The sequence below is a fragment of the Ambystoma mexicanum genome, chromosome 3q (assembly GCF_040938575.1).
Source record: "Ambystoma mexicanum isolate Mex_15411 chromosome 3q, UKY_AmexF1_1, whole genome shotgun sequence".
Lineage (NCBI taxonomy): Eukaryota > Metazoa > Chordata > Amphibia > Caudata > Ambystomatidae > Ambystoma > Ambystoma mexicanum.
The window spans coordinates 1,140,650,921-1,140,675,864 of NC_090926.1; the positions used below are offsets into that span (position 1 = coordinate 1,140,650,921).

The window sequence follows — 24,944 nt, forward strand, 5'->3', positions numbered from 1 at the left end:
ACAGTGAGACCTCTTTATGAACAACAAGGGTAAGAGAACTTTGTAACATTATTGCTCATTAACAATTTCACACCATCTAGTGACGCAGACTTTGCACTCAAACATTAATAGTCACGTTTTGGGGATTCTTTTGGAAATATATACTCAATGCAATTTACGTTTGTAAAAAATACAACCAGTCGATTTGGACTTGTACCTGGATTAACCCATTACACACCAGCAATCGTAATCCCTACTAATGGATCTGAAAGTGTTGTAGGGGAGAACAGGCCTTGAAGGCCCCCCTCTCCTGCATTATTCTCCCCAGGTGAGGACCATGGCTCGCTGAGCGTCCCCTCATGCCACCCGGGCCCAGGTGGAGGAGGGCTCGCCCGCCGATGACATTGCCCCCACGTATCCATCATACACACACACACTAAAGTTTAGACAGGCCTAGAAGCCATCTTGCCCAGCAAAGATGGCGTGAGTTCAGCGCACTGTAGCGCGGCCCCCACCCTTGGAGGGCTTTCCAAGCATCCCTGCCGCCGTAGCACCATGGTAGATCCGCTGCGAGCGCGTTCCCATGAGAAAGCCGGGTATGAGCTAACCCGAGATGCTAACACTGTAACATTTCGTCGTTCACAATGTAATACTGCACCCCGCATGACCTGGTCCGCGAGGCCGGGGCGACGGGGAAGAAACTGTAGCATCACTATCTGAAGAAAGTACAAAATAATTCAAGTATTGGTATTAATGAACTACCTCTTTTTAAACAGATTCTGTAAACTGTGAATTAACCATAGAGATGTAACATTTATACGATGTCACCCCATGTCTGGACTAATGCTGCTATAACCACAGAGAAAGATGTCGACGAAACGTATAACCGTTATCTGTATAAGTGTTCTTTCAGTTTTGTGCAGAAACCTGAACTCGTATATGTTTTCTTAATCACCCGTAGCGGCGAGTATCAATCTCTGTAGGCCATAACCTAGAACTACCTCATGTAACGTCTAATGTACATAAAATAATCAAACACTGTAGTGAATATAATGTTAGGTAACGAAAAGGTACTCAGACTGAATATATTAACGAAATGTTTAATGAACTCGAAGTATATATGTATGGTATAGTAGTTTAAATAAGACAAATGATATAAAAGTTTTGTATTCAAAATTAGGCAACACACGAGGAAAATACCTTTTGTGAATATATGCAAGGCCATTCTCCCTCCCACCCTACGAAGCCTGCCAAGTAGAAAAAAAAAAGCTAAGGCCTGTGCCGTGCTCCCCCGACCAAGCTGGAACCGCTTCAGAGAGTCAGAGGCCCCAACACAGCATCCAAGGCCACCGGCCGCCACCTGTGTTATTTACAGCACGGTAATAAACTTACGTTTGAATCCACTGATCTACCAGCACCCTCTCGTAAATCCCACAATCCCCCAGACCACCCCAAGAAGTCTGACCCCGCACAAAGACTACCCCCGACAATGGGACAAGACACAGAGCCCCCTTCATAGTAACCTCTAACGTAGTAGTAAAACATGTATCACCCGGCCCAAGCCCCAGAGCCCAGCCCCTCGACCTAAAATACCAGACGTCAGAACACCGGTAAATCTAATAGATGACCACCAGACCCCTCACAAGGTGCATTCCTCCTGTGTTGTATTTCATTGATTGAAAGATTTACTGTAGAAGTTAGATATTGGGTTTTAAGTAACTGCGATGTGCATGATCTAAGGCACCCAAGTCAGGGAAGGTATTCATCTTTGTCACAGGCTGCCCCAGCGTACCAACACCGCCCGGATGACCTCAAGCCGGCCTGCCAGGCCCAACCCAACCCACGAGGCTGACCAGTGACGTCCTCCCACCCGGACCAACCACGCTGCAGCAACACCTATAGTTAGTCGACGCCACCCAATCCCAATTAACTTGTGCCCCCTATAGTGTGTAGGTTCTGATGACGTTTTTTGTATTAGAAATACGCCTGCCTTTGCGATTGTCAGGCAGAGCGCTCTCGGAGGTTGCAGAGTTCTTTGCATGCCATATTCTTTCGATAAACTCCCACTTACGCTCACCCGCACTCTGTCTTGGCCTTATTCCCATTGCGGGAGTGTCCATTATTGTCTCCCATTGCGGGGAGGATCGTGCTAACTTGGGGGCGCTTCCACTCAGTGGTGACCCCGATAGCGTGATATTTCCAAATTATTTTTCCTAAACTCCTTTTAACGACCCCCTTTTGGCACGAGAATCTCCGGTCAAAAAGGGAAACGCACGGTGAGCCGGCTCCGGGAAGCTACCCGCCAACGGCGACCGGTACGCTTAGAAGTGCGCACTCAAACTAGAAGGGGTACGGGATCCCGGTTGCAAAATCCCCTTTGAGTACTGCTCGCCGGAGCCGGGGCTGACTGTTGAGCAGAAAGGCAACACCGCCTGGACGGACCCAGTTTCGGAGACTATCGGTTCAAGACGGGCACGTGAGTACCGAGTGCGAGCGATCATAAAGGGAGAGGGAGGGGAACTTGTGAACAGGAGAACGTGGACAGATAGAGGAGGGAATCACGGGTGTCTACTAAAGACAGGTCTTAAAACTTTCTTTATCTTTTCTTTGCATATGGCCATTAGGAGTAAGAAGTAAGTGAAGAAGTAGAAGTGACGGAAACCTAGCTCCGAAAGGGGGTGGAAGGCGGCGCCGCATAGTGCTATCTAAACTAGTACTGGGAATATATGAAGAAGTAAAAAATAAGTTATTGGTGTCTGGCAAAGGGAGACACTTAGAATATTCTATTTCTTTTTTTTCATTTCACGGGGCAAGGGTCGAAAGCGAAAGGGGTATAAGATAAATATACTTGTAGAAGAACTATAAAATAGGGAGACCATTTGTAGGAGTGGGGATCAAGTAGTGGCACGTACAGACGTGAACACAGTAATTTTAGCAGAAAAACAGGGACAGCTGGCCAGGGAGGAAAGGGAGGAAAAAAGTGAAGTGTGAGTGGGAAAGCATTGTGAGGGGTGTGCGCATCGTGTGAGTATTGGAGATGAACGGTTGACCGCGAGGGGGTGCCAGAGAGTGTTGGCCATAACTAGTAGTTGATTGGTTGTGAGTGAAACCACATGAGATTGTATGGGAATGGGAAGGAGATGAGTTGTGGGGAGTAAGAAAGAATTTGCGTAGTGAATAAATTTGGGTGATATCGCTGAGACGTCCGCTCTTGTCTGTGCCATAAAGGTATACATACATATATCTACACCTAACTAAAAGTAAAGGAGTTGGACACGGTCGTTGCTCGTGATCTAGAATATGGGGGCAGAAACTCCCTTGTCACATATCTGTAAGAGCCTACCGGGATACGCTGAACGAATCAATAAATATCACGATCAATGGGTAACAGAATTAAAAGGGGAGGGATTGCCCCAGATTTGGCCCGAGGGAGGGTCTTTTGACAAAAGCGTTCTAGATATGGTACGAACATGCATTAGCATCAAGTATAAGGGAAAACAGTGGCAAAACAGGAAGGAGATATTAGATCTCTGGAGACTGTTTGAGGAAGTACCCCCACCCAAAGATCCGGCACCAAATGTCGATCTACCGTCCACAACAGACAACCCACTCATGATTCCAAGAGGGGAAAAGGAACAGTTGAATACAGAACAACCTACGGAGGTGATTAGTTTGTACCCAATATTGAACAAACCAACCCCCGCAGCAGGATATAGTGATCCTACTTATGTGCCTCCCCCCACAACTGTTACACCACAAAGACCAACAGCCCCCCCACCATACGAAAGCACTAGAGAGCGTGCCCAGGCAAGCACACAGAGAGTGGATATAGAAAAGCTAACGAGTGACTTAGAATCAAGGCTTTCTGTAGCCAGGGATGAACTTTCGAGAATAAAGGACATATGTGAGCGCACAGCATGCGCTCCTACACGATCAGGACGTACGTCTAGAGCGTCAAGCGAAAGTAGGCAAATTGAGGAAGGATGGAAAAAGGGGGAAATACTGTTCAGAATTGAGGAAGAGCCGACACGAATAATAGAGGTGGGAGCAGCAGAGGGGAGCATTGGTGATGTATCGCGGCAGAGAGGGATCAGAGAGGACTTGCTATGTGATGTTAGAGGAGAGATGGATGAGAGTGATAGGTTGAGTATGGCAGTAGGAGGGGAAAGCGAGGAGGTGGACGGTGCATGCTCGCTAGGGACTATAGATGATGAATGGATGGGACGACTAAGAAATAGAGTGGGGAAGATGGCGTCATTGGAGTCAGCAACGACTAAAGTGGGAGAGGGTGCAACCCCAAAAGGGAAGTTACAACTTCCGTTGATACACAGAGGGGGGGGGGAGACCAAACTATATACCCTGGGCCCAGATGGACAAGGCTAATTTAATAAAGTTATTGCCCCCGTTGTCAGGAGGGGCGAGCAAGTGGATATATGCATTTGAGAAACATACCGCCGGCATACCATTGGCAGTAGGCGATGTGAAAAGCCTACTAGTATCAGCAGTAGGAGACCAAGCAGACAGAGTATGGGCTAAGGCTGGTTTCCCGGGCGTGACATTAGATTGTGATCGCCATGATGGGGCTTCCTTTAATACAGTGCGAGCAAGGGTGTGGGACGCACTGCGGGAGACGTTCCCAGATACCCCAGATTTACAGTCAGTAATGCAATGTACAATGAATGACGGGGAGGGTGCTATGGATTACATTCTCCGCGTGCAGGAGATGTGGAGAGCGGAAACGGGCACGCCCTGGCATCAGTCAACGTCACTGTTTTATTTTATCATCAAGAGAGGGCTCCCAAAAGAGGTGCAGAAGGCACTCGACAAAATAGCAGGTGTTGAGGCGAAGGGGTGGCCAGAGATCCAAAGCATAATAGTGCACCATTGCAAAAGAATAAAAGAAAGAGAGAGGGAAGTAGCACAGAAAAGGTTGGCAGACGAAGCGAAGTTGGTACAATCAAAGCTAGTGAAGGTTGCAGCAGCGGTAGCCGGGCTCCCACTCATGAGGGAGGGAGACGAAGGGGAGGAGGGGCAGATAGCAATACAAGGGAGAATAGCAGCTAATTGGGCCGGACAAGGACAGCGACAGTGGAACGAACAAGAGCAGAACGGAGGTCTAGTGTGGCAAGAGTGGGCCCCACGAGGGGGAAGAGGTGGGTACAGGCGCCGAAGAGGTGGACAAGGGTATGGAGGAATGGGAGGAAATGGGTGGCAGGGTCCCAGAGGTCCACAGGGGAGCTGCTGGAATTGTGGGAGATGGGGACATTACTCAAGGGAGTGCCGAAACAGACAAAACAACGGGTTTCAGGAGACAGAGCAGTACGGTCACCCCCACCCAGGAAGCCCATACGGCCTCCCCATGGGACAGTACCAACAACCAGAAAATGCAGGACAAAGAAGTAACGCACAACTGCACGGACATCAGTACAGAACACAAAACCACCCACAGAATAATGACAATATACAATACACGCCAGGTAACACTTTCGCCACAGTAGCTAATGGAGCGCCTGCCCCCGCACCCTATAGCGGCGTGTCAGTAGTTTCGGGGAACATTTTTGATCAAGGGGGGGCAATGAGACACCCCGCATAGGACAGCCCACAGAGAACACTTGCGTGTCCAGTACTATCTACGACCCACAATGCATCAGAGGAACCATTGATAGGAGCGCAGATAGGAGACAAGCAATTCATATTCATGGTGGATTCGGGAGCGGAAAAATCATGTATTAAAGAGGGCCGGTTCCCGTTATCTAATAAAACGTTAGAGACGCAGGGGTTCTCTGGGGCTGTAATTGAAGTTCCTTACACAGAAGCATTGGATGTGACAGTGGGGGGTAAAACAGTGAAAGCACCCTTACTGTACTATGAACGCTCTCCCATTAATTTGCTGGGGAGGGATCTCTTAAGCAAACTAAATATGACTATATCATTCACAGAAAGTGGTATAGTATGTTCAACACCTGGCATATGTCCCCTCCGCATAATGGCAGTAATACAGAGCCACACAATCATGCAAGAGATTAGAGGGTTACCAAGAAATGAGGAGATGTTTATTGAGGGCATGAGAACATTGGCTCTCATAGTACCAGAACTAAAAAGGATGGATTGGAGGATCCCAGCCGAATTCCTTTTCCGCCCCATAGTGAGCCCCGACACAGCTCCCGGGTCAGTGCTATCGTTGGATTTACACGCAGTACACGTATCAGCAAACAGAATATGTGTGATTGGCATTGACATGGAAGGATGTGAGTGGCGGACAGTACTGTGTACAAATGCAAATATCCCACTGCGGGAGCTATCGGACGAGGAGCTATTTTCCGACACTGAGACAGATGGCGAAATAGTGATGGAACTAGCAATGCCGTGCGACATTGTAGTTACAGCCAGAGAAACTCAAGTTGAATTAATGGCAGTGGTAGGAGCACCACATACATTTTTTGATGACGACATGAGGGTAGTACCAACTAACATATGGACAAATGGCCCCCACGATGTGGGGTTACTACATGGGGTTCAGCCTGTGGTAATAAAACTGAAACAGGGAGCAATTCTACCCCGGGTAAAACAATATCCATTGTCGCGCGAAGCAGAAGAAGGGATCAGAGAGACAATAGATGCACTGCTAGCGCAAGGGATAATAGTGCCTTCAAACTCCCCATGTAACACATGCATTTACCCGATTAAAAAGGCGAAGGGAGGTTCCTGGAGGATGATACAAGATTTACGCCCACTCAATGATGTGATTCAGAAGGAGTTCCCTCTAGTGCCGAACCCGGCGACAATACTATGCAACATTCCAAAAACGGCATCCCACTTCACAGTTATTGACTTGAAAAATGCATTTTTCTCAATTCCCTTAGCAGAAGAGAGCCGGTACTTAACAGCGTTTACACTAGGGGGGAGGAGGTTTGAACATTGCAGATTACCACAAGGATATTGCGAGAGCCCAAGCATATTCAACAGGATACTACATGAAGATCTGGGGAACTTGTCTGTAGAAAGTACGGTGATTCAGTACGTTGACGATTTATTGGTTTGTGCACAAACTGAGGAAGAGTGTAGAAAGGATTCAATAACACTCTTGACATTATTGGCCAATAAAGGGTACAAGGTGGACAAGGGTAAGTTACAATACTGCCTGACAGAGGTCCTATACTTGGGACAGCTGATATCGAAGGATGGCAAGCGGATCATACCAGACAGAGCACAGGCGATTAGAGCAGTTGGGGAGCCCAAAACAGTAAAAGAGATGCAGAAATTCCTGGGTATGTGCAACTACTGCCGAGCATGGATATTAGATTATGCAGCATACAGAAGGCCCTTATTACAGGCACTCAAAGAAGCCCAGCAGGAAAACAAACACATAGAATGGACAGAAGAAATGAACACATCATTTAACTCACTGAAAGAGCTGATATCAAGCGCTCCAGTACTGGCAAATCCAGATTATGGGCGCGAATTCTTCTTATTTTCACACTGCAAAGGAACACTGATGACAGCAGTGCTGACACAAAAGACATCGTTAGGGCACAAGTCACTGGCTTACTATAGTGGCACTTTGGACGCAGTAATGCAAGGACACTTCGCGTGCGAACAATCATTAGCTGCAGCCGCGTTCGCTATTGAAAAAAGTGCCACGATAGTAATGGGCTGTCCCGTGACACTGTTTGTGGAACACTCACTCTTTGCAATATTAGAGCGATCAAAGAGCACATTGACAACACAACGCGCCACAGCATATGAAATAATATTGTCCAGTGCAAACATCCATATAGTAAGATGTAAAACAGTGAACCCAGCCACATTCATCACAGAGGCGTGCACCATAGAAGACATGCAGAACCACAACTGTGCAACGTACACAGGTGACGAAGGTCAGGACCAGGTGGTTTTTGAGAATGCCCTGAACGAGGGAGAGGTGTATTTCGTGGACGGGTCAGCCTCAATAGACATGGAGACAGGTGAGAAACATGTGGGTATGGCAGTGGTACGATTAGAGGAAGGTGAATACGAGATACTAGTGCAACACCGCCTCCCATCACACTATTCAGCCCAAGCAGCAGAACTAATAGCGCTAATAGAAGCATTGCATGCAGCTAAGGGGTGCGCAGTGACAATATATACAGACTCAGCATACATGACAACAACAGTACACGGAGGGCTGGCACGGTGGGGACGGAGAGGGTTTCGACGAGCAGATGGAACACCGGTTCAGCATGCAGAATTATTGAAAGAACTGATTGAGGCTCTGCAAGACCCCACGGCAGTGGCCATCGTAAAATGCCAAGCCCACACTACAAACACAGATCTTATATCTTTAGGGAACGCGGCAGCAGACGCCGCCGCCAAAGAAGCTTCGTATTTTCAGAAAGGTGAGGTAGGAGAGTACATGTTACACCACACAGCAAGCCAAGAGGTCCCCACAGGATACAACATGATGCCTACACAAGAAATAATAGAGCTGCAAGAGGGAGCTAGTGCAGAAGAAAAATTGCTGTGGACTAAGAGGGGATGCAGCAAATCGCCGACAGATTTATTGTGGCGACAAGAAAGTTCAGGAAAAGCCGTGATGCCAGTTACATTGTTAGAAATAGCATTTCAACAACTACACTTCCCCGCACATAATGCAAAACAACACATAATGGCGGAGATACAAGAAGATTGGTTTGCACCTTGCCTCCAGGAACACATCACAAGGCTGACATTGGAATGCACGACATGTCAAATTTACAACTCAGGTATGACATTGCGCACACTGAGAGGTACGATACCAAAACCAAATGGCCCATTCAGAGAGCTCCACATCGATTATGTAGACATGGGAGAAAGATGCAATGGGGCTCGCTACATGATTGTGGTTGTATGTCCCTTTTCGAGGTGGGTGGAGGCAGGTCCCTGTGCGCGCCCTGATGCGAAGAGCGCCGCAAAGTTCCTAGTAAGGGAAGTATTCCCGCGCTGGGGAATTTGCGAAGTTATTCGCTCAGACAACGGTACACATTTTGTTAATGAACTATTCAAAGAAGTGACTACGTTATTGGGAATAAAGCACAAATTATGCTCGATTTATCATCCTCAAAGTAATGGCGTAGTGGAAAAGATGAACGGCCTGTTAAAAAGCAGATTGTCAAAATTATGTTTTTCCCTTAAAAAGACCTGGATGTACTGCCTACCTCTGGCCCTGTTCGAATTGCGCAATCAGCCAAGTAAAGACCACCATTTGTCCCCGCATGAGATCGTCACGGGAAGGAGAATGCACACAGCACATTCACCTCTCCGTGAACGTTCTGATGCACACAGAAGCGCAGCGGTATTGGGAGAGGAGTTCACAGAGTACTTGAAAAAACTGACACGGGCAGCGCGCATAATAGCGAAGCAACTAGCCCCCCCCTCTACAAGAGAGGAGGGGAATACAACAGAAACAGTAACACTGCCTGACAAACAATTACAGCTAATGCCAGGTGACTTTATATATGTCAGAAGTTTTGTGCGAAGGTGGAATGCGCCACGTTTCCATAGCCCTTATGAGGTAGTGTTTTGCACGCCCACGGCAGTAAAGGTGAAGGGCCTAAGATAATGGGTGCATTTGACAGACGTACGCAGAGCCTATAGCGCCGTGGAAGGTGAGGTGCAGGACGAGGCACAGGCAACAGCGGACAGTGGAGTTGTGCAGAATGAGTGAAGGTGATTTTGTGTATGTGCAGCGATTGACAATGAATGCAACTGATGACATGGCATTCGTACGAAAAAAAAAAAAAAAAAAATGTTTTTGCTTTTTTAATTAAATGTTTTTGTTCTCTCATTTTTTGAAATTTTTCTTTCTTTTGAAGAAGTTTTTTATATATATTATACAATGATCTAAAAGTATTGATTGTAAATACCCTTGTCTGTGGAAACAAACCCTTCCCCTACCCACGTCCATGCTTTATGAAAAAAAAAAAAAAAAAGTTAACAACGTTGGAAATGTTTACATGCCTGTACTTAATGCACTTTTGTATCTCAAACAGGAATTACCATGGCATCTAATGGGCAGCCTGCAACTAATAGATTTGTTAGAATTAAAGAAATGTTGATAGATAGACTTACATATTCATACGAATGCGGATTGTCAATTTGTGTTATTGTGTTCTTCCTATCAATATTTTGCCTGGTGACATATTGGTTTATAGCGTTCATCTCTATCGAGATGACCGAGGGGGGAGGGGGGAGTAACATCACCCGAGCTCCTGGGAGCAATGCAACCACAAGTGTAAATATTAAAGAAGGTGATTTTTTAGTATGGGATGGATCACACTTTGTATGGGGTTACTACACTGAACCACCCACTGTCGCCCTGTCAGATTCAAGAGGTATACAAACAGAAATGGAAAACACAATGTCCATACCTGAACTATATAGCAGCCCCAACACCCTCCCCACCCCATTATAAGAAAGCGACTTGTTGTTTATTGAGGAAGATGGGAATATTATAACTATGAAAGAACATAAGGAAACATATCAGAAATTTGATAAGGGGGGTGGGAAGGAGGAAGGGGGGCCCATTTTTTCATCTATCAAAAGCAGCAGACGTAGGAGAAGCAAGGATAGTAGGCGGAGAAGAGAGACAAGCAGGAGGGGGTATGATGAGTACTATGGGTTAGGCTTAGACAAAATGGAAGACCCTCGGCACCCCCACCAAGCAAATAAATGGTATGCTGATATGAGTGCCACAGCCAAACAAACGACAAATGAGAGCTGTTATGTCTGCTCGCTCATCCCCCATGCATCAGGCACACCTAAAGTGTTGTTGCCCAGAGAATTGCCCATTGTAGATGCCCAGTGTCTCCTTCATCTCACGCTATGCCGAATAAAAAACACCTTCCAGGCACACGACGTCACTTTCAAGATTATACAGACTGAAAAAACGTGCTACCCAAAAGCAGCTGGAGTGGTATGTCTCAAAGAACCATTTTTTGCAATACAAGGGACACTATTTTCGGAAAACAAATGGAAAGATGAAGAAGTACTGTGCAAAGCGGAAGCATTGAGAGGTGTCCAACCAGCCAGAATGCGATGGATAGAAGAAACGTGCACATCAGTATGGAAGGAACACATTTCCAAACTAACATGGGTAACAGCAATGGAGAAACCCTTCAAGCTACAAAGTGAGATCAAGAACGAACTATGTTTTAAGGGAGAAGGAAAAGTGGCAATAGGGACGAATAAGAACTGCAACAAAACTCTCACCATCCCAGACATGAGAAAAGGAACAGCCGCATTAATGGACACATACTGGGTATGTGGGAACCAGGCCTACTTGCACCTTCCCCAGGCATGGAGCGGCAGCTGCTCGATGGCCACTCTGCACTCGGCCCTAATGGTGATTCCAGAAAGCCACGTTGATGAAAATAAAAGGACGCCAGGGAACATGCACCAGGGTGCGGTTCCTCCCACTGCAAAATCACACCTCTATGTCCTGTCCTCCGGAGGGAAGGGAGAAGAGCTATCACGGAACAGACGGGCATCAAATTACATATCTCAAGCCTCGTCCGATTTATTGGCACAGATCCCAGACAGGTACCGACTGTTCAGCTCTGTAGAAACATTCTTTGCCTCGCTGATTTCAAGTGTCCAAGCAAGGGCAAATGCAAAATGGCTCCAGATAACACGGTGGGAACTGATTCAGTTAGCCAATGACACTGAAGAAGGGTTCAACATAATAAAAGTAGAACTGCGAGCTCTACGCCTGATGACCATGCAGAACAGGTATGTTCTGGACCTACTGACAGCGATGGACGGAGGTGTTTGCCGAAAAATAGGAAGTGCCTGCTGCACTTTCGTACCTTCTGAAGACGCGGAAAATGGTTCCCTATCCCACGTGATCGAAGCAGTACACAACCTGGGAGAGAAGATGAAGATGGAAGGTGGAGCAGAAGCCAGCACGTGGTTCGACAATATCTTCTCCTGGGTTCCCTCATGGCTTGGAATGACGATGAAATTTCTGGTACCAGCTGTGGTGTTCCTCCTCGTGGCGTTCTGCCTGTGCCAGGTGGGCCTCCGATGTTGTGCAAATGCGGTCCCTAACGGCGCAATGATGATGGTGACAATGGGCAACTCTGGTGGTACAATTAGGGCAACACAAGAAGTACATGTGCAGACAGGAACAGACAACACCCCCCAGTACCGGTTAGTGCCTATGTACCGTGACAAGTACATAGTAGACAAACTATGGCATACCACTATCCAGGATCCCCGAGACGTGGAATTAGAATGGTACACAGAGGTCTGGGTAGACTTGGAGGAAAGTGGTGACTGTATATATTTAACGTGCACACCAGACGAATATGCTAGAAGAGGGGAGAGCTTAAGGGGGGTGTGCAGGGCATGGATGCCCATCAAGGGAACACCTGCATGGGATGACGCGGTAATAGAGGAACAAGAGTGCAGAAGGTTAGAAGACCTGAAGAATTCGTTACTTTAGTAACGAAAGGGGGGAAATGTAGGGGAGAACAGGCCTTGAAGGCCCCCCTCTCCTGCATTATTCTCCCCAGGTGAGGACCATGGCTCGCTGAGCGTCCCCTCATGCCACCCGGGCCCAGGTGGAGGAGGGCTCGCCCGCCGATGACATTGCCCCCACGTATCCATCATACACACACACACTAAAGTTTAGACAGGCCTAGAAGCCATCTTGCCCAGCAAAGATGGCGTGTGTTCAGCGCACTGTAGCGCGGCCCCCACCCTTGGAGGGCTTTCCAAGCATCCCTGCCGCCGTAGCACCATGGTAGATCCGCTGCGAGCGCGTTCCCATGAGAAAGCCGGGTATGAGCTAACCCGAGATGCTAACACTGTAACATTTTGTCGTTCACAATGTAATACTGCACCCCGCATGACCTGGTCCGCGAGGCCGGGGCGACGGGGAAGAAACTGTAGCATCACTATCTGAAGAAAGTACAAAATAATTCAAGTATTGGTATTAATGAACTACCTCTTTTTAAACAGATTCTGTAAACTGTGAATTAACCATAGAGATGTAACGTTTATACGATGTCACCCCATGTCTGGACTAATGCTGCTATAACCACAGAGAAAGATGTCGACGAAACGTATAACCGTTATCTGTATAAGTGTTCTTTCAGTTTTGTGCAGAAACCTGAACTCGTATATGTTTTCTTAATCACCCGTAGCGGCGAGTATCAATCTCTGTAGGCCATAACCTAGAACTACCTCATGTAACGTCTAATGTACATAAAATAATCAAACACTGTAGTGAATATAATGTTAGGTAACGAAAAGGTACTCAGACTGAATATATTAACGAAATGTTTAATGAACTCGAAGTATATATGTATGGTATAGTAGTTTAAATAAGACAAATGATATAAAAGTTTTGTATTCAAAATTAGGCAACACACGAGGAAAATACCTTTTGTGAATATATGCAAGGCCATTCTCCCTCCCACCCTACGAAGCCTGCCAAGTAGAAAAAAAAAAGCTAAGGCCTGTGCCGTGCTCCCCCACCTCCCCCGACCAAGCTGGAACCGCTTCAGAGAGTCAGAGGCCCCAACACAGCATCCAAGGCCACCGGCCGCCACCTGTGTTATTTACAGCACGGTAATAAACTTACGTTTGAATCCACTGATCTACCAGCACCCTCTCGTAAATCCCACAATCCCCCAGACCACCCCAAGAAGTCTGACCCCGCACAAAGACTACCCCCGACAATGGGACAAGACACAGAGCCCCCTTCATAGTAACCTCTAACGTAGTAGTAAAACATGTATCACCCGGCCCAAGCCCCAGAGCCCAGCCCCTCGACCTAAAATACCAGACGTCAGAACACCGGTAAATCTAATAGATGACCACCAGACCCCTCACAAGGTGCATTCCTCCTGTGTTGTATTTCATTGATTGAAAGATTTACTGTAGAAGTTAGATATTGGGTTTTAAGTAACTGCGATGTGGATGATCTAAGGCACCCAAGTCAGGGAAGGTATTCATCTTTGTCACAGGCTGCCCCAGCGTACCAACACCGCCCGGATGACCTCAAGCCGGCCTGCCAGGCCCAACCCAACCCACGAGGCTGACCAGTGACGTCCTCCCACCCGGACCAACCACGCTGCAGCAACACCTATAGTTAGTCGACGCCACCCAATCCCAATTAACTTGTGCCCCCTATAGTGTGTAGGTTCTGATGACGTTTTTTGTATTAGAAATACGCCTGCCTTTGCGATTGTCAGGCAGAGCGCTCTCGGAGGTTGCAGAGTTCTTTGCATGCCATATTCTTTCGATAAACTCCCACTTACGCTCACCCGCACTCTGTCTTGGCCTTATTCCCATTGCGGGAGTGTCCATTATTGTCTCCCATTGCGGGGAGGATCGTGCTAACTTGGGGGCGCTTCCACTCAGTGTATTAAATAGAAAACAACAGTTCTCAATGATTTGAACATGCAATATTAGGTGACAATATGCTCATCTTTATTTATCCATCTTTTTCCACCTATCATGTTTGTTTTATGTTTTCTAACAAAACCCTCATTGGTGCTTCCTGACCCCCTACCGTGAATCTCTGTGGTTGTTTTTATTATTTTTCTTTTTTTGTTTATTCATTCTAATGTTTTCGGTTTGCATTACTGTGCACATTTGATCACAAGGGGACAATGGACCCATGCATCTTTGTTTTGCTTACAACCGTGTTTTTCTCTTGTTTTTATGTTTTTGACTTTTTATCTGCCACATTGTATGTCACTTAATTTCTTTTTGTGTAATGGATAATTCAGATATGCCCCGATTTGAAAAAGGCACGGAGGAGTGCCAAAACACATGTAATTACAAAGGGCCACTATTAAAGAATTGTGGCTCATTCCAATAGAGTCTTGATTCATCTGTCAATTGACCTAGAACTTATTTGTAACTTAACCTTTTGTGACGCAGCAAGTGGTGTGGAAGAAACACCTTTTTCTCTTTCTACCAACGGGGTGGAGGAACTCTATGTCTCCGTTGTTTCCCACACTAATGCGACACCTTTTCTAATTGAACACGAATCAGGTCGCGGAGGTATCTCAGTTGGTATCCCCAAAAAGTTCCTCAATTTGAGATTTTCTTACGGGATATGTAGTTGCAAAATTAAATAAAAGGGAGTACCAAACTCTTGTAAACGGAAAATAAAGACAACAAATCTGAATAGACATTGTCTGGGTGTATTATGGTGATGAATGAGTCCTAAATATTCCACAATGGGTGCCAATTGCTGCTCCAGTTGCGCAGTCGTGTTGTTCCTGACAGCAATTTGGAGACCCCCACTTGGGAGGCCTATAGGTCCCCAGGTAGATTTTATCATGAACTCAGCATATCCAATAAAAGCATAACCAAGTCTCCTGCATAAAGATAATACCCAGAAAAGGAATTGTTCTTGATGTCCATTAGATGTTTGAACCCTATTGTGTTCCATGAAACAATATGCTAGAGGTCATTTACAATATTTTTAGGAGTAATGCTGCTTTTGAGCTAGGGCTAATGGCACTCAGACGAAATAAGCGATGGTTTGCAGGTATAGTTCTTTGCATGCTCCCCAAGAGGCAAGAATGTGATCAGAAAGGGGAGGATAACGTTGCAGGCCGTGGAGATAAAGACTGAAAGTACTGTTGTTCGTTTGAGATGCTTTAACTGGGTTTCTTTCAGTCGTGTACAGTTGTAAACCACGCGTTGGAGAGTAGGAAAGGCAGGACCCAGGATAGGCTTTGTATTTTGGAGGAGCGAGTTGACTGGAGGTAGTAGGTTGAGGGGCTTAGTCCAACTACTTTTCTGTACACCTGGAAACGGTGCAGCCACTAATAAGGGCGACATGCCAGAAGCTCATTGGGAGTCCGACCTCGCTCCATCAGTCGCCAAAATGCAAACACGTCAACAAATTACGCGCACATTTTCTGTCACATAATCTCCCTTCTTGGTGATACAAAACGTTGATATGTAAGAACCGAGGCTAAATGACGCGTATAGAGATGAGAGAAATGCATGTCATGGCAGCGGCCCTTTGGCCATAGTAGTGGGCGGCCTGCTCCAGGTGAGGCGCAAAGTTGTACCTTGCTCCCACTTAAGGCCTATCTGTCGCGCATGCGCAGACCTCAGCTCACACGCCAGCGACTCAAATGTATTTTTATTGTAAGCGCGGCGTCTCACCTCATAGTGCTTCATCTCTAGAGGCGCTACGAACAAATAACGTCACAACTGCAAAGGTTTCCCGTCCGTTACAGATTTCACTGACGTTAAAGTTCAATCGTCAGGCAGGAGGACGGAGTTCCATCGAAAGACACCAACCCCGAGTACTAGGAGTGACCCCACAGCGTTCTGCCAATCGGAGCCAAGCGGCTAACTTCACCATGGAAACACGTCCTTACGAGCGCTTCAAGCCCAACCAGAAACGGCCATTTGGGAGATTGATAGAGGAGCGGACCAATTGCCTTTCACGCGTGAGAAATGAAGCGCAGCCAATGAAATGAATAGAGCTAGAGGTCAGCAGTGACAGAGCCTGGTTCAGTGAGGGCGTAGAAGGCCTTCATACACGGGCCTCCTGTTCCTCCAATGTGAAGAAGCGCATACTCCCCCGGCTTTCTGCACCTGTCGCTGGTTATTTGGGGACCGCCTGACTCTCACGAAAATCTTTTTATTTTGAGTCTGCTGGCAGAGGAGGTCATCAACCCTCGTTTCTCTGACCCAACGAACTCCCAAGTGGCACATCTATCCCCTCAGTGCTTGCCCATAGTTAAGCTGTGCCCTTTTTTGTATTTTTATTGTATAAAAATATAAATAGTGAATCCTGTTTAAAATGCATTGTTCATCCACAAACTGCAACCGGGAGAGGAAAATAGAAGATCAGGATGAGGAAGGCTGACGTACAATGAGGGACCCACTACCTGCGGTCCTGATTAAATTGTTCTTCCATGAAGGAAGAACACTTTCCTTAAAAGCACCATATTCTGTAAAAGTGAAAATGCAGTGGCCTGGCATCAAAGCCCCAGCTTTTGCCTGTGTTTGATTTACTGCATGCCGACAGACTCAGCAACCATCAGGAATGCAGTGCAAGCAGGGGGTTCTCCTTTCAAAAGCAATTTTTTTTCACATGGAATAAAAGGAGATAAACTACGACACCTGTGAGGTGTCGTTACCCTCTACTTCACCTTTTCCCCTGTCTAAAAATAGCATTTCCCAGGCAGCAACACCACTTGCTTTTTTTTTTTAAATGCAGAAAGTTTAAGAACAGTTTCACAAATTGGAAAAGTGGTAGACATGTTTGTACTGCCACTGGAGCACATGTTTCTCCCAAAACAAGAGATTTCAGCAGTTTTTGCTGCAGGGAAGCACGACATCGCCTCTAATACTTCCACCCACCTCAGAATGGGGGTGCTGGAAACTGGAGTGGAGAATTTCAGCTTTCCACACTAGATTTAGCACAAGCTTAGAATCGGGGCCTCAGTGTTCAAGATGTACATGTATATTTAAAAGCAAGTTAGCACAAGAATGGTCCTCGGAAATTAGAAGGTGATGGGAGAACGTACAAGGAGCTGTTTGGGGGTGCCTACATCAATCCATAATACAGGGGCAGCAGTGTGGTACATAGCTTTCAGGTTTCCCGCCTCCATGCACGAGAAAAGTCTCTCATTCCCACTTTTTTCTTGCAGTTCTGGGATTAATAGTCATACATTTAAAATACAAAAGAAAAAATCCATGTCCCAGAATAACAAGCAAAAAAACAATGCTTGATAGTAGTCCAAATCAGGGTTAACCTTTGTATTCTGGAACCTGTAGTCCTGGGTTCATAATTGGGATATCCACGACTACAATTCCCAGAATGCAACTTTAAATCCGGGCTGGACTAGTATTTCCCGAATGGAATGGGTCATGTTGGCACATATGCTCGGGTAGTACTGACATTTTTTTACAATAATCAATGCAATGATCCCTACTAAAAGGCATGGCGTGACCAGTTGGGATCAGCCACTGTATTACATACAGATAAATCGAAGAACAGCTCTTCCGTGCCTTCATATCTTCATTGCAATGTCGTACGGTTGAAGGATGTATCAATCATAATCGCATCCTTCCATGCCTCCTTCCATGCCAAACCTTTCAATGTGACTCTCTAAGGACCCCACCCTCACATGCCCTAGACCAGTGGTGCAAAACATGCAGCCACTTAGGGCATTATTTATGGCCCTCTATGTCCCATGCGTTTAATGATGAAGTGTTGACTGGCCTAAAGTCAGCCAGTCAGTCAGTCTGTCATGTAAGGTTTGTGAAGACTCTCTAGTCCAGTTTTTGTCTTTCCGTAATGGTACATGCAGTTTTACTTCTATTTAAAAACATGATTTCAGTCTCATAATATAATTCAACGAAATCAAAGGGTTTATGCTATTAAAAGTCAATGTAACACGTGTTACAGTAAAACAGTAATAAATACAAATGACACCTTAAAACACGTGGTTTTTTAAAACTCAGGTTTGTGCCCCGACAACCCACTCATTCCTATGGATAGTTTGACCCACTGTATGGTACTTGTGCGATATATTCGACCCTCCAGTGAAACCAGTCATGTACCCCTGCATTAGACTTACCTATCAAACGTAGTATCCTTTATTTGTAAATATTTATGAGAAAAGAACCATGGCTCACAATTGAAGTTGCCACAACAGAGAAAAAAAGAGAAATCAGCCTATACTCGAGTCCCGAGGCGAGCGGCTTTACGCACCAGCCCAGAGGCCGGCTATCCTAGGCCAACCGAGGCTCCACAGCGCTGCGGTATCGTTACGGTTTAGGGGGGATTCTAACTTAGAGGCGTTCAGTCATAATCCCACATATGGTAGCTTCACCCTATTGGCTCCTCAGCCAAGCACAAAGACAATTCAGTTTATATCAACAACATTATTATTGTATGCGGAGGAACACTTCGATCTTCTGAAACTATGTACGAGTGATTCTTAATTTGTTGTGCACACTAAAAAAGAAGCACTTCCAGTTGATTTAAGTTGTGTCAGTTAAGGAAATAAGGTGATGTAAACTGATGGGCACAGGTTCACATAGTTCGATCAAGTGGTGAAGATGGGATTTTATCCCAGGTTTCCTGGTTCCACAGTTTTGAATTCAGGCACACACTCCCATATTCAGTTTTACATCTAACCTTTCTGCATATTTTTCTGTTATTGTTACTGACTGTAACCATATTCTTAAGCATAAGCGCCCAGATGCCCAAGGGTTATGTGAGCTACATAAATGTAATAAATAAACGTTAAAATAGTCCACTTTCTTCAATAAAGCCGAGTTGCAAACACCAAACTAACCGGTAAATGATAATGATGTGTAATTTATATAGCACCTTTATCCAAAGTGCTTTACAGAGCACATATTTACATACATTATCACCCAACCAAAATTGGTACTCATTTATCAACCTCAGAAGGATGAAAGGCTGAGTTGGCCTTCCCGGGATTCAAATCTGGGACCTGCAGATCACAGCAGCGAGCGCTCAACCCAATGAGCTATTTTACCGGCTAAAGTAAAGTAATATTTAAGAAAACTGTTAGGGTAATTTCTGGGCAGGCTAAGCCGTGCTAAGGGTCAGCGGACACCTAACTCATGGAAGGCCCTAACTACTCCTTACCTTGTCCCAAAGAAGTCGAGGTCCACCCAAGAGGCAAAGAGTTACTGTGGTTTATTATACAAAACATGCAGGGGTCATATGCACGGATGAAGGTCCAGGCATATCTCGCCGCATTCTGGCTCGCAGGCCAGTTTTGTATACATGTGACATCATTATATGCGTCACTCAGCAGGCTCCCTCCCCAAATCTAACAGTACTCATGATTGGTCACTGAGTGGTAGTTCCACTATAGGAACCTATCCTATAGAGGACCAATTTTAGTGGATGCTGCTGTGTCAGGTGGTATACTTGGATCATCCCCAAAACTTGCTACTCTAAAAATGTTACATTGGGTAAGCCCTGTGATTGGCCGATAGCCCCCGCCATCTACCCCCAGGCCCCAGTGTCCTGATTGGTCAGGCAGTGGGCCCCCAAGCCTGGGACAAACTCGGTTCCCAGCCCGCGAGACACCTGTTCTTGTTACATGTGTCAGTGAGCGTATTTGTCAGCGAGGTGCCACTATGTGTTTGCGTTATACAATAGTGTGTAGAAGACTAATGCCATGAGAAGGTTCCATTCCCATTGTACAAGGTAACAGGAGAGTAGCAAGTGTGTTGCGAACCGTTGTCTAGTCGTGGGACGGCTGCTCTTTCCCAGCCTCCTTGGCCCAATATCAGCTCCGCCAAGTCACGTGGTTGGAGACCACTCGTGCAGGCTTAATTGCTTCAAATTAGCTTATATTTCGCAGGGAATATTCTTTGTTGCAGCCGATGTCACTTTGGCTCTGTGTTTGGAATGCTGTTCGCAACATCGTGGCCTTGGCTGCCTTAGCCCTGGCCATAGCTGTTCTGCTTGCACAGCATTTTATGGCTTCAGATTTCTATGAGATGATCATGGCCTACTGTACTTTTTCTAAGGCCTATTCTGGCTTCTATTATGTGTTCTTCATTGTGTCCATAGGTAAGTGTGTATCATGGTTGATCAGGTCCCTCGAGTGCTCCTGTTCTTCCATAAGGTTAGTTGCATGTAAGCATGTGCAAGCAGGTACACAAACTGTTCTTGCTTTTTGCGTTTCTGCGTTGCTGTTTCAAGCCTAATGACAAAATAATAAACGTGCAGACAGTATGTATATGTCATCATTCTCTACCTCATAGAGCTGTAGGTGTGCGTTCTTCGTGTAGATTGGGCACGTGAGTGTCCCGAATGTGCAGATTGCAAGTGTGCTTCCTGTCTAACGTAGCTATGTCATTGTGATGTCTCTAACGACTTGTGGCATGGCTTCTTGGTGCTTTTAATCAAGTCTGTCCATGTGGTTGTTTCCAGATCTGTCTTGTGTCTCTTCATCCACTCTAGGTAGAGTTTGTATTACTGCTGGATTGTATGGTCTGCTGGTAGGGTACCTTTCGTGATAGTTGTCCAAGGTGGGAGCAGTGGGGATTGGTACGAGCTCATAAGATCGGCAGCCATATTGTCGCTGGTGCTTCTTCCGGTTGGGGGGCCTTCCAGGACTGAAGGCATATTCGGATTTTCCGTCTTTATAACTTCATAGAAAATGGTTAGGGAAAATCTGAAACAGCACAAGAACGAACAGAGAGTACTTATCTGCAGAGTGATAAAGCCATCCAGCAAAATACTTGGATTAAAAATGCATCGATTTCATGCTTTTTAGCGCATTGTCATTGTGATGAAGCTGAAGAACGGTGTTTATGTTAAAATCAGTGAAAACTGCTGTTTCAGCACGAATAACCTATTGAGAAGTTGTGTCACGATCCATGCCCGGATCCCCTCAGGTATAACAGCCCCCTGGCAGCAGTGGGACTAAAGCCCTTCACACTGGCCCCAAGGGCCTTAAAACTCCATCAGAAATATACATGGAGTCAGTCCTGGTGCCTTTTTAGCGCCAGGCTCATTATCAGGAATAAAGCAATGCCAGTTTTGGACCTTAATCCAACATGGAGGCCTATTACATAGCTCAGTTCTTTAGAACCAAACCATGCGGTCTAGTGTTTTGGGTGTGGCTGGGCCTGGAACTACTTGGCCTGGAACTACTTTACCTGGGCTATTTAAACCACATCCAAACAGCAGAACACGCTTTACGTTATTCTGCACTCCTGAAGCGTAACGCTCACCGTGTCCAGCTCCAGCTCATCTGCTTCTCCGGCGGCTCGATCCTGAAGCCCTAGATCTGGATTCAACTAATAACCTGGAAGAACAAGAACAGCATTAGCGAGCAAGAACACTTACCTGTGAAGTAACTGGTCTTGAATCAATCCTGCGATTCGCTTACCTCGCCCATCTCCGGAGATCGCCGCATCCTGCAAAGGTAAAGAAACAAGGACAGCATTAATAACAATTCTTATCTAGGCAAGCAGCAAGTCCTGGCAGCACCCTGCTTTTCTCTTACTTTGCCCATCTCCGGGGTCCACCGCAACCTGCAAGGAAGAAGCAACAAAGCACTTACCTGGGCAAGCAGCGCTTCGATCGCTCATCACTCCGGAATATCAAAGCAACCTGTACAAAGAAGGGAAGAGAACACAGGTTAGCAATTAACACCAATAAACAGCGCAGCTCTCCGCGCATCAATAACTCACTGTGGTCTTCGCCATCAGCGCGGCAACTCCGAGATCGCAACCATCCCTGTGAAAACAAAAAGAGACATTGTTAGGGAACAGCGTAGTGAAGCAAGACACAGAGAAGACAGAGAAAATGGAGGGAAAGAAAGAGACAGAAAAGACATTATAACTCACCTGTAAGCCGAGTCGGAGTCACAGCCGGTCTGGACCCGATATAAGGGTACACGGGCCAGTGAAGCAACTAGGTCCACGGAACGCCCGCACCAACCACGCGCCACTGCACAGAAACGCAGGACAGAGAGTTCAATGCACAAAAACCTAAGGTGAGCAATAACCCCAAGGGAGGGGATTTGGTCCAGAGGGAGGTGGGAGTCCACCCATCACAGAACCTGTATCTTAACCCTCCATTCTCCTGTTATAGGTGCTACCCAACGTCTGGCACATAACCAAGCAGAGAGGGGTCCAGGATAGCGCTTAGACCTCCATCCAGTATCGTGTGGCACCACCGTGGATACCAGGTGAGCGTAACAGTTGACAATGAGGTAGGCTGAGCACTGATATGCAAGACACAGATAGCAGCCTGAGTGTTATTTATTACAATTGTATTCTTAGCTAGGGTTTGGATAGATCCCTACGGGGCCTAAGGGGAAACTATAATGATTAGTTTTCTCTCTGATATAAAACAGTGACGCAGTTGGGGCAATGCAATGTGGTGGTTTTATGGATGCCTGGCACAGCCTGTGCTTCTCTTTCAAGAGCTGTAAATTATACCCTACATTTATTAATTCCTCATCCTGGGACACCATATTCTACAAAGTAAAGTTTTTCAAATACCGATGCCCAATTCAAAAACCTAATTTTAATCAGCCCATGTCCTCAAAACTACCATCCTCTTTACAACAGAATGTTTCAAGCATTGACCCAGTGAATTGTACATTGTAATTGGTTATTTATAACCAGGGCTCAAGTCGAGGACACACGCGGGGGACGGAGTCCACCCACTTTTTTCAGAGGGTGGACTCAGTCCTCCTCCCCCCCAAGCTAAAATGACAAATATTGAATGTCCTCAATGAATTTATGCATTAAAGCCGACCACAGGGATCGAACCACAGTCGTCAGGTTTGTTGGCTGGACACTTTAAAAAAATTGTTTTTATTGTTATACAGCCAAAAAGAAGAAAATCTTGACGTTTTAAACAAGAAAAACGAACTGAACATTTTTCATCGTATAATTAGACTAAAAAGCGAATACATATATACCACACGTAACTCTAAATATTTACATTACTAACATTAACCATTCCTAAAAAAATTAACTTGACAGATATCCCAAAAAATTGACATTCAACTCACAGAAAACAATTGCAATACATGAATAAAACGCTTCAGTTCACATGAGAAATGTAAAAAAAGGGAGAAGAGAAACAAAACAAAAAAGACATGTATCTTTCTTTACTGTTACTTACGGATACTATTACTATTGGTAACCTTTAAAACATTCAAGACCTTTACTACCTCTGCTGTCAAAAACAGTTCATTTCCTGAGGCCACTCTTTCCCAAAACATAAAAGAATCCAAAGACTCAACATAATGAACAAACCTTTTCAATCTGAGAAGCCTTAGGTCACAGGTCCCCGGGCAAGCGAACAGCAAATGTTGAGTGGTGTGCTTTGAGTTCAGCTTGCATTCCTAACCGGTATCACTTGGAAAAGTACCCCTATCTCTAATGTGTAAGGTTTCCAGGGTAGGCAAGATGTTTAATCCAAATCTAAGGAAAGCAGCCCTAGTTCTTGGATCTGGTGATTTCCTCAGATAGGTTGGCAGAAATGTTTGGGGTTTGTCAAATACTGAAAATGAGGACCATTCTAATCCAATCCCATCTTTTCATGCATTCTTTTGTTTTTAAAGGATTTTGAACCAGGGTATCTAAATCAGAATACGCTTTGGCTAAGATCTCAGTACATCTGTCCCTAAGCGTGTTTAAGGATCTATGATCGACCTTCTGCAGCTGTAAGGCGGCATCTTCATAGAGGGACTGGGGAGGTGGTTCAACTACTAGTCTGTGTAACGATACCCATCTCCATTCTATCCAGGCTAATAGTGATGTTAGCCCCAATTCGTACCAAACAGAAACCATGGGGACTGAGTTTGGGAGGTTAAAAACTCTCTTCCACAATTTTGCCTCTAGTTTTTCCCAATCAATTTCAAAGCTTCGGATGTTACATTCCAGAACAAAAAGCAAGGTCGGTACCACTTAGGCGATATCATATTTTATTATTGGGAGAATAGAACATTTTACAAAATTTGATGTTGATTTTAATCTTTTGAGAACCTAAATTCAGTATCTTGATATCCAAAGTATTTAATAGCTCCTCATTGGATGGACAGACACTGATCTTTGATCCCAAGTACGTGATCTCATTAACGACAGGTATAGCTTGGTTGTCAATCAACCAGGAAAAGTATTTTGTCTTCCCTTGTGGGCGTTTGAATATCAGAACTCTGGACTTTTCTGGATTTATTATCAGATTATTTAATCTGGCATATTCTGTCAAGGCATTAAGAAGCCGCTGCAGACCAATTTGTGTAAAGTCCAGAAGAGCGATATTGTCGGCATAGGCTAACCAAGATATCCTTGTCTCTCCTATTTTGGGACTCACCACTATTAACATTTGAAACCACTGAAACAAATCTGACAAATACAAATTAAAGAGAAAAGGAGTGTTGGCCGGACACTTCACCACTACACTACAGAACCTGATGAAAAATAACAAACATCTAAAG

The 24,944-nt window shown here is 45.6% G+C and overlaps 1 protein-coding gene across 1 annotated transcript in view; it reads right to left on the reverse strand.

The window, feature by feature from the left end:
• Positions 1-16,334, reverse strand: part of TECR (trans-2,3-enoyl-CoA reductase) — a 338,617-nt gene extending 322,283 nt beyond the window's left edge. Inside the window, exon 1 of the mRNA XM_069603954.1 lies at positions 16,135-16,334. Within this exon, the coding sequence (XP_069460055.1) occupies positions 16,135-16,149 (15 nt within the window). The 5' untranslated portion in view covers positions 16,150-16,334. The remainder of the gene's footprint in view (positions 1-16,134) is intronic.
• Between the last annotated feature and the right edge of the window lie 8,610 nt (positions 16,335-24,944).